At 41.5% G+C, this 11096-nt stretch overlaps 1 protein-coding gene across 1 annotated transcript; it reads right to left on the bottom strand.

Annotated features, from left to right (window-relative positions):
* Positions 1–107: 107 nt before the first annotated feature.
* On the bottom strand, positions 108–7785 carry LOC118177798. The gene is made up of 5 exons (XM_035345835.1): positions 7541–7785; positions 4421–4548; positions 3653–3762; positions 2790–2959; positions 108–1647 (listed from the first exon to the last, which is right to left on the bottom strand). The coding sequence occupies exons 1-5, from the start codon at positions 7746–7748 to the stop codon at positions 1562–1564; spliced, it is 702 nt and encodes a 233-aa protein (XP_035201726.1). The 5' UTR covers positions 7749–7785; the 3' UTR covers positions 108–1561.
* Positions 7786–11096: the final 3311 nt, after the last annotated feature.

Below are 11096 nucleotides of genomic sequence, written 5' to 3'. Positions count from 1 at the left end.
AAATAAGCCAGGTTGATGGCTTTTGGTTTTTGCCTTTTTTTTTTTTTCCTTTAAATCATGGATGCAGGAAGCCAAGTCATGTGCAATTTTTTTATTTTTATTTTTTTGAAAGCCCATAACGAAATCCTGACATGCTCCAGGAATTTGTTCTAACTGAGAAGAGCGAGACGAGGCCTCCTCAGTGCAAGGAGCAGAGGAACGAGCAGAAGAGGGCAGGGAGTTGGGTCGCTGGCTGTACCTGGATTTATCAGCTGGTTTCAACAGGCAAACACAGAGGAAACCTTCCAATTTCCCCACCTACAGCCCAGCCCTAAAGCCAGGCCAGGAGAAAATTGCCAGCAGAACTGCTTTGGATTTGAAGCAGTTTCAGACTTCGTTTACAGTTTTCAAACAGACCCCTCGTGGGTTTCCCAGGGCCGTGGAGCCCTGAGCCGTGCCACGAGGGGAGGAACAAACCTCACCCCGGTCCTTCCCAGGGCAGGAACCGACCGCGGAGAGCTTCCGACTGCTACTGCAGGGGATAAAGCAGGTTAAGTCATACCCGGGACTTATTACAACTCCACAACCTACAGATAACAGCACAGAAGTTTCTAAAATTAATAATAATAATAATAATTAATAAAGCACAAGGAGCAGAACTTGAACCAGGCCAAACTGAACTGTTCTGAATCTGTATATATTTATTTATGTGTAATTAAATCTGAAAGTTTTAAGATGTCCAGTGCAAGTTATTTATATCGAATTGAATCTTTTTTTTTTGTTGTTTTATTTTGTTTTGTTTTTGTTTTGTTTTTGAAAGATGAAAGTCTCTGGTTTTTCTGCCATTAGAAATGGGAATGAAGTTTTGGATACACAAAACTGTAGCATGGACAAGATAGGCTGTGATAATAATGACTATAGAAGTTCTGCAGGATTTTGTACTTGCTGTTGTTTCTCTTAATGCTGCAATAGATGTACAACACCCACACCACAGTGTCATTCTCATTATCTTAATAAACCTCTTTTTATTTGAAGAAAGCACTTCCATCGTCTTTGTTAACAAGGATCCTTCTGCCGCTGTGGTTGTACTTGATATTTCTTAAACCTACCTATTTCCTTCATTTCCATGGCTGATATTTGACTGATCTGTGCAGTCAACAAATAGAAAGTTCAGGGAATGACAGGAGCTGGCGTTCATGCCCTGACCTCACAAGTCACAGCAGCTGAGCAGGCCGGCGCCTCTGGTAGTGCTGGAGATGAGCAGTGAAATGATGAGTTTGCAGATGTTTCAGAACTACTCGGGATAGTCAAATCTAAACCTGTCTGTAGAAGGACCTCATAGTATCAAGAAAGTGAGTGATAAATTAGCTGATAAAATAACCCTCCTATATGCAATCAAGCTCTCTAAATTAGCTTCTACGTTTGTTGCGCTGTTATGGGTAGGACTCCAAAAACAGCCACCTCATGAACTCACAGGAGGCTAAAAATACAAATAAAATGAGGGAAACTGTTAGAAAAGGATTACGAAGCCAGGAAATGGATACTGCGTCACAAACCTGTGCTTGCGCAGTATTCCTCTGTCTCAAATGCCACTCTCAGATCTGGCCAGCCCGACTGGTAAAGCCATGGAGAAAAGCAGCCAGGGTGATAGCAGATGGGAGCAGATTCCTGCAGGAGGAAAGAGCAAATCAAACGGGTCAGAGCTGTGCTGCTTATAGAGGACAAGAGCAGTATGGGACGGGCATGGCTACATAAAACTAGAGACAAGACACCAAACGAAACAGGCAGCTGGCTTAAATAAGTGAGCAGAAGACAAGCAAGCAGCCCTGGCAATCCATGGAAGCAGACGTGTAAATGGCATTTCACAAAACGGAAGATAGGTGGTTTTAGAAGAGATGATAATAGAGAAGTGACCAAATGGTCCTAAAGGGAACCGCAGACTTCCAGAGGGACCTTCCTTTCAGCAAAGCGTGAAAGGAAACATTTTATGTACTAATATAATTTGTGGAGATGGCTCAGTCTCAGAAGCTTGCGTCTAAATACTCCTTTCAAAAACTTAATGATGCACGGAAATTGGGAATCAGCTTGGAAATGTCCCTTGGTATGAAGCTCATAAAAACAAAGACCTAAATGACGGGCTCTGCAGGTTTGGTTTTGCTCTGGACCTTCCCAAAGGAAGAGCCAAAGAACAGGCAGGAGCCAGGGAGCAGAATGGAAATACTAGAGACACATTAGAGGCTTGTCTACACTTCAAAGCTCTTTTGGCTAATGCAGGGTGTGAGCCAAAAGCACAAAAGCTATTCCTACACAAAATTATTCCAAAATAGGAGTGGCCTGTTCTGCATCATAACCCATTTTAAACGTGGATTACGATAAAGGAGAACAAGGTGCTTTTGTGCTAGAATACAGGTTTCCCTGCATGGAGCTACTTAGCATAACTATCCTGAAATAATTCAATTTGTAGACATCCTGTGGTGCGTGGTATCAGAGCACAAACTGCAGTCCAATACATGATGAAAGTGTATGTGTGCACACTGTAATATACAGGAGTGAAATTCATAATGTAATCATGTTATGAAAACCTGACTTGGTTAGGGCACTCTTTGAATATCAAGTAATTCTTAGACATAGCAGTGATGAGCAATACAGACAGAGAATCAGGATATGCCTAAGGTAATTACATACCATGTCCATCAGGTGGAAAAAATACCTCCCTCCTCATTTTCCTCTTTGGGTTCTGCAAGTCTTCTGAATGTTTGATGAGGTGTTTAACAGTCTGGTGCCTGAAAGGCCGGGATGCCACCAATTACCTTGTAATTGCGAGGAAGTTTGATGATTTGGATTCACTTGGTGATTCTGCCACAGATGCTCAAGACTGACAGTGGAGACATGCCATGTGAGGTCACTTTTCTGAAGGCATTGAGGTTCCCACTTCCCAAAAGGACTAGAAATTTTGGACTTTTTATGCCCACAGAGACACCTGAGAAGAGCATAACTTCCAGAGGTTGTGCCAGTCCAATTCCTGTTAGTAAAATATTAGTGTTGGAGTACCCCTCCTGGGGACACTGTCAAACAAGGCCATCCCCTGGTGTGTTCTTTGCCTTTCCATCCTAAAAGAAAGGCTTTTTACACAATTCAGGGCTCCACCCCGGAATAAATTCCCACACTGATTACAAATATCATCGTGGGAAAAGACGTAGGATTATGTCAAGGAGTAAAAATAGATTCAGGCTCATGGTTTCTACCCTCATTATAGAACACTGTGGAATTTCAATCCTAAAGGGGAACTGAAAAAAAAAGATTATTTTGAATTAATTTTGAATGGATGACAAGTCCAGGAAAACCACATGACAATCCTTGACAAGTGAAAAAGAGAAAGAACATTTACAAAAACTCTTCATTCCCTACTAGTCAGCTATCCCAAGGGTAAACTGAGGTTAACACTGAACTGTGACTCTATACTGTATCATTAACATAAACAAGCAGAAGTTATGTGTTGGCATTCTGCATGGCTTTGGACAGGCTAAATTACCTTTAAGCAGGCTACCTTAAAAGCAACATAATAATAATAGCTCTCCACACTAAAACAACACAATAAACAGATTTTGCTGACCTGTAGTTAATGCATTCTTTCATATATGAGAGAGTCCATTAAATTCTGGGCTTTACTTATACAGTCCAAGGATCCACACAGTGAGCAGGGAAGTTTTTCCTATTAATGCAATTGAATCGAGGCATCCAAAATGAGAATGTTTTCAAATCAGGCAGTAAAACAAATGTTATCTGCAAGGGAGACAAAGTGCTCGCTTTAGAGATTATTGATTTAGCAGCCTAGACAATGTTGTGTGCAGCATACCACTATTGCCTTAATTATCCTAACAGACTTCAGGAGAAACAGTCTAAACCCAGTGATTACACAGAATCCAAACATGCTGAGCCAGAAGCTATCATTTTGGTCTTCCTGCCTGACCTCCTTCGTAGCGCAAAGAATTCCCACTGTGGCCACCTGAGCATCACTGCATTTTCAGTAGGATATCATAAATAGCAATAATAATTCCAGACATTGAATGCACACCCAAGCTTTGACCCCATAATCGCAGTGCTGAAGCATCCCAGTAACCTCTCTCAGAGGCAGGCAGAGAAAACGATGAGAGCATTATTGTGGATGGCTCCTCTGTAAGCTTTATCCTGACACCTTCAGGTTCTTGCTATTTGATTCTTCCCAGCAAAGGAAAGGTTGAAATTATATCCTTAAACTCGGAAGTATTTCCCTTAAGGATAGCTTCATTTTAGTAGTAAAGTTTATAGCCAAAGATCTGTTAAATGAAGACAACTCAGCTTTTTTAAGGTGTGAAATGAATTCAGAGAAAGATCAAGCTACTGTTCCAAGTTCAGAAGATCTTCAGCACATGGAGCTGTGTCTGGATGCTAGTCTTCTCACCTGATGATTGGACTGACAGTGCTGTCTTGGGTTCCCCTCCTGAGGTTTTCCACTACACAGAGCCTGAAATTGGTTAAAGAATCCCCACAAGGCAGCATTTTCTTGGTATGACTCCATTCCTGAATGACCTGCACTCAACATAAAAGATAATCAGTCACCATCCTCCTCTGTCCGTGTTCAAGTTTTCTTGTATTCTATGTGGTTCTATCTTATCTCACAGAATAGATAAGTTTCTGCTAATTCTGCAATGGTGTCTTGGATTTATTTATTCTCAAGTACATCTTGCAAGAAGCAAGCCATGTTCTTCCACAGGCAAACTTGCACTCTGCTACAGACCTGGTCAAAATGGATCCATGGAGGGTTGTTTGTTGTTGTTGTTGTTGTTGTTGTTTTTTACTGGATGAGCTTCAGACCACCAGTGGTTGAAATACTATATGCTCTTATTCTGTATTTCACAAGAGTTTTATCAGACCTTAGAGATGTCACTCATTCTTAAAGCTACACAGAACTGTAAAGAGAGGACTTCTCTAATTCCCATGCAGGTTGCATTGCACAGGCACATTTCTTTTCTCCCAGATTTACATCTCAGCATGCAGTAAATATTTTCAAAAAGGAGCATTTCCTATGAAACTGTTTCATTCAATCTCATACAACCAGCATATCTGGCTCCTTAAGTTTCAGGAGGGTTACATTTGTGCTCCAGTGGTACCTTGCTGTCCCACCAGAAATCAAATCCATGTTGTATTAAGCCCTGTACAAAGTCATCTTACCCCAAAAATTCCTTTGTCACCTTGCCTACAGAAAGGGAGAGGATTACCTGCATCTCACAGAACGGGGACCTGACATGCAGTTAAAGTGATTTGCAGAGAGAGACACAGGGAGCCTAGGGTAAAGCTGGGATCCAAACTCAGGTAATTCAAGTCTAGCATCACAACGACAAAAACAACATTTCAACGGTGGTTCAAAGATAGACTTTACATTTCTTATTTTATTTCCAATTATATTTTAAAAGCCTCCTTTAAGGATCCCCATTCTACTTTGCTGTGTCTGTTGGCTCATGGCAAAAACAAAGGCAGAAAAGCATTCCAGCAGGGATGCAATACATATCAAATGTTCCCGTGCTGCAGGTGCTATAGGCGCTGCCGAGACTAGTGGAAAGGCCAGTTTGCTGAGTTCGGACAACGAAAACAGCCTTTCTTATTCCCTCCTTGTAATGTGCTGCTGCTTTGAATCTTAAATGGATCCTGGCACCACAGGGAATTGCTTCCGTCCAGGCCTCCCACTCCTGACCCATTTTCATTTCATTCCCTCCCCCCCAGCCTCGTCATACACCATATTACACCTCTCAGAATTTCCTGCTCATTCGGTCCTTGTTGCGAGCCTCCTGAACACTAATTACTATGCTAAATCAGCCTGGTCTTCCAGCACAGATAACTTCCACTGCGCCACATTCAGGATCTCCCTGAGAGGAGATCTTTGGGACTGATCTTTGGAGCCAAAACAGGAACAAAGCACATCTGTACCCTGAGGGTCAGGCAGCCCATCACAGCCCGGGCATCGCAAAAGAGGTAGGAAACCTACAGAGCATCTTCCACAAAATTAGGAAGAAGAATATGAACAATTTAGAGAATCTCTAAACTAGGTCTAGCTCTAGGTCTTGTTTGGTAATGCCCAAAGACTGATGAAAAGGTAGAAAATAAAGGAACATTCCTGCTTTAAGTATACATAAACGCATTGTGCCTTTGAATCTAATGAGTTAAGGAGTAATTCATCCAAGAGCTATGAGGGGAAAAAAAAGCTCTTTAGTTCAGGGCAAAGATTTTTTCTATTAACGCCATGTGTTAATAAGCTTTTTCACAGCTTTTGAACATAAAGAACCTTTTGGTTCAGTTCTCTGCAAATTTTGGAGCCAGCATAGAAACCAAAACCAAAAACGTATGGCTTTACAGCTCCTAAATACATCAGCAGAGGTTAACCTCAAATCTTTAACCAGCTTATGTAAACATCTGAGATGAAGGCAAGCTGACCTCTGGCAGTGTTCACACAACCAGCTTTCCTGATGTTTCATCAAAGCACGGGCAATAAACACTGAAGTAAATACTAATACACAAACCTAGGAATATCAGATGTACCCGACCAAAGCCCCAAGTGTGCTGGCTTGGATAGGTTTCTCATGTACCTTGAGTGAATTCTGCAAGACAAATGAAATTAGAACCCATTTTTAATTGTTTTCTTCTTGAAGGTATCCACTGAGAGCTACACAAGTTTAAGGATGAAATGAAACATGTTTGAACTTTCACTTTTTAAATGAGATTAGAAATGAGTCATTCCTGGAGAACTAAATCCTGTACTTGCCTTTGCCCAGTAACAGAAGCTTCAAAGATTCAAGAAAATGTTGCTCAAAAAAAAAAAAAAGTACACCCACAAAACGATCTGACAGCTTAGGAAATGTCTTCCCAACTCCCAGATGCCACAGGCTGGTTATGTACTTCAAAGGTTCTGATGCCCATAAACCCCAACTGTGGACATTTAACTATATAAAACACGTGCATTTTCTGCTAAACTCATTCTGCACTACAATGGCATCTTTCAGCCATGGCCTCAACTCACCACATTTGTTGGGTAAAAGTAGATAAATGTTACAATATTCCACATCCCAATAGAGCCATTTCAGGCTTTTTTTTTTTTTTTTTTTTTTCGGGGGGGCGGGCCCCGGGGCGGGGGGGAGCGGCTATGGGACCACAGAAGATTCTTTGAAAATAGCATCACATCTTGTTGTATCTTTTCCTTCTCATCATACTGTTGACAATAACATACTGTAAGCATCCTCACTTCAAGCACTTAGTAGTAGACATCAAGAGCAGTCTGCAATGAAGGCTGGCATTGTCTTAAGTAACACTGAAGATGTACTTTAAGTTAATTTCTCTGCTCGTTGTTGCTTGGACTAATTAATAGTGGATGGATTCCAGCTACTCTTCTAGGTCATTTTGGCAAGTCACCAGCTCTTAGCTTTCATTTCCCTGCTTGTGAAGACATGGATATCATCTGTTTCACAGGACAACTGTCCGACATGGTGAAAGATGTACCTCTTCCAAGGGAAGAGAACCCCGTACATCTTACCTGCCACTGCTGTGCAAGGTATTGACCTGTTCTCCATAGTGCTGAGTTTCTGTGACCATCTGATGATCTGCACAGAGATGAAGAGGCCAAACAAGTCTGCGAGGAGGAGACAGTGTGGATGCAAGATCACTGCCCTCTGCTGAATGGAAGAGGCTCTTGAGAGGCACAGGTTTTCTCTACAAAGTACAACTGAGCCTGAGGTGCCCATCTTCTGTAAATTAGCTAAAGGAGATGCGCAATTTTCATGTTTGTGCATAAACACCGAAGTACTGATGACATCAAGCAAAAGTCAGAACACACTTAGTCAAGTCACCATTTCAGACAATCGGATTATTTGGTTGCCCCCATGTTGTAACATGCAGATCACAGTTATCCTGCCCTTAAGTTATAGAACCAAATTTATACCACACTTGCTGGTATTCAGATTATCCACCTTTTAGTTTCACCTCTATGGATTTGATCCGCAGAGCTTAATTTTTATTAAAACTTGCTAACCTTTAACGTTTTACCATACTACACAGGAAGAACATACTAGTGATTCCGCAACAGATCCTTTTCAGTGTCCTTTCCCTTCTCACCACTCCTAAACAGTAAAGGGTTTTCTCTATTTCTCCCACAGCTGTCTTGAGTTAGGCTACATGAATAAGCTTATTGGATAACTACCTAATTGCACATTAGCACAGAAACAAAACACTTAAAATGTCACTTTACATTTTCAAGACAACTAATTTATTTTTTAACATAGCCCTCTGCAGGTTGGGAGTACGCAGAGGTTCAAGCTAACGTAGCCAAGATCATGGAAAATAGAGAAGCTGTACGGGTTTTAATTCCACCACTTCCATTTTGCTTTTTTAAAAATCTGTTAGAACAACTTAAGTCTGTTTAGTTTGATCAGCACTCACGTGAGAATTTCCTGCACTTAGTGGCTGTTGATGGCAGCCTGATAACAACATATGGAACCTCTGAATGAGGTTAAACCTCTGAAGAATTTAAAATGGCTTGAAGGATAAGCTTTTTACAGGTAGGATAAATTCATTTTTCCTCACACAGTGCTTGACAGGTAGCAAAATTAGAGGAAGTTTTTCCATCCTTAGAGCTCAAACTATTTTATACAAAATAAATATTCTGTCCCTGCTTCAGCTTGGAAAACTGAATCAACAAAATCCTAAGCACCACGAACACACTCCGTAATGTCAGCCTTGGCATCTGCTAATACTTCTTACAGGAACCTACTGCCAAAGCTAGAGACAAAAGCAAATTAAAACATCCTTGGGAGTTTAACCAGATCTCTCCCTTCTCATCCTTCATCCTACATCTTCACTCTGAAAACTGGCAGCTCCATTTTGTTGCGATCAGCTCCTGCCAGTGACCATTTCGTCATTTCACTATGGACAAGAGTCAAACTCAGAAGACTGCTTGGGAATACTGGACAGAATAGCTCCAGACATGCCTTAGTTCTAATTTTCTTGATTATGTAATTGCTGCATAGTTTCTATATTGGCTTCACTGGCTTCTACAAAAACACCTGCAGAGTGTACACACAACAGGTTTTGCACAGAAAAGGCAGTCCCTGTACAAAGCATCTCACCTTCCCACGGGTGAAGCTTCTCTGCTTGTTTAAGTGAATGGGGTCACAGATGTTTGGGACTGGAGCAATCTAGGAAACTGTTGGTGGACAACTTGAGGGCACTCACTGCCGCCAGTCATTCTACATAAGGGCTAAATACAGCAAGAGGGGTGGTAGTTTTACCTTTCAATGATTTCTGCTTTTAATTGCTTGTCTCTGCTTGGCTGTCACTCCCCATCTCCTGTGGGGAGAAGCTCCACCACTCAGGAAGGCTTCTAGCCACCTTCCCAGCTTTAGGGATGCAGACCTGTCCTGAAGACATGACAAACTTTGGCTAAGTACAACTATGCCAGCCTGCTGTCTGAGCACCAATGAACTCCCCATGCTAACGTGGATCTAGTATGCGTGAAGCTTTACAAGGAAATGCAGATTTTCCTCCATGAAAACACATAATTAACACCAAAAAAAAAAAAAAAAAAAACAATGGCATCTTCTGACTGCATGAACTACACCTCTGCTAGGGTCTGCTGATACAAGCCAAGTGCTCATACAAGCCAACTCCTGCAGCACAGACCAGACCCAGAGCACCGCACCTACCTCACGTACTTCTTTCAGCAAAGCACTCCTAACATCAGCATGGCCTAAGGCGCACGGGCTCCGCTCCCTTGTAAACTGATCTCCCAGCTCTTGAAGGGATGAGCTGGTGCAATGATCTGCTGCATGCACAGCGCTCAGGAAAGGACTGTCTTTAAACAGGAAACCCGAAATGAGAAAAAGTGCCTTGTTAACTCTTTAGGCCCTGAGGCTTTGGTAGGAAAACATATGGTGAGAATTACCAGCCAAAGCAAAGCAGACCAGCTCACTGTGGATACAACAATACCCTGCAAATGTCACCTTGGTTTACAACTTTTTTTTTATATATAACATAAAGAACCAAAAACATACTAGCCGAAAGCAGTACCTTTTTGCAGTGTTCAGTTCTTTCAGAGATTTCTTAGAATGAGAGGCCTGTCATGATAAACAAATGCTTTTCAAATGGAATGATGGATTGTCCCCAGAAGGTATTCCAGGGTTTTAGGAAAAAATGTTGTTTCCAAAAGCTTTAGCCCTGAAGGTGAAGCAGGTGAGAGGTTCTCTTCCCCTTAGTGAGAAACTTAAAACATTTTTTTTTTCCCCAAAAGAGATTCCGTGTATTACAACCAGAAAATGGAAAGTTGAATGTTTCTGAATTTTAGATCAACACCATAGACCCGTAAAAGATTCCACAGTTATACAGCAGAAGTATTAGACCTTTCCTTAAAAAGCATAATTCTTGGGAAGTCCTTGAGAGAATTCTTTTTTAGAGGCTAGAGATCAATTTCACTGTGGGCCAATTCTTTTGTTCTACTGCTTTGCTGTATTTATTCCTTTCTAGAGGTTGCTGCTGTTGGCTTCTGATGCAACCCCTGGTATCTTTCATTCAATGGAGGATTCAGATCCTGGTCCCTGCCCTCAGGCAAAACATATGTTCCACTCCAACCTGAATCCAACAGGGGTGTTTGCAGGGGAATAAGTGTTTTATGTTTATTAATCACCTGCATGCAAATAGGTGCCAATAAAAACTCCAGGCAGATCCTCTGCCAGACTAACATGATCTTCTAGCACCACACCCCAGTTTTGGTGTCTGAAATAATGAATGCATCCAATAAGGAGGCATTGCTACTTTGCTATGCAGTGACAAAAATATCACATCAGCTCAGTCACTCTGCAATGATGACTCTGAAAAGAGAGACAAGAAACCTGCAAAAACATTCAACATCAGTGGTAAAATAAATTAGAGATGTTGCATATTAAGCTAAATAAATACATTAATGCAACATGAAAGGGTGAGATTTCAATCACAGAACTGGAACACTCAAAGACACTACTCATGTTAAATGTGACCAGCCAGGAGAAAATCTTGTTAGGGACTTCCTTAGCATAAAAAAAAATAAAAGTTTGAGATGGGTT

The sequence above is a fragment of the Oxyura jamaicensis genome, chromosome 23, assembly GCF_011077185.1.
Source record: "Oxyura jamaicensis isolate SHBP4307 breed ruddy duck chromosome 23, BPBGC_Ojam_1.0, whole genome shotgun sequence".
Taxonomy (NCBI): domain Eukaryota; kingdom Metazoa; phylum Chordata; class Aves; order Anseriformes; family Anatidae; genus Oxyura; species Oxyura jamaicensis.
Note: the sequence above shows the minus strand (reverse complement) of the source record. Positions and strands in the feature narration are given on the sequence as shown.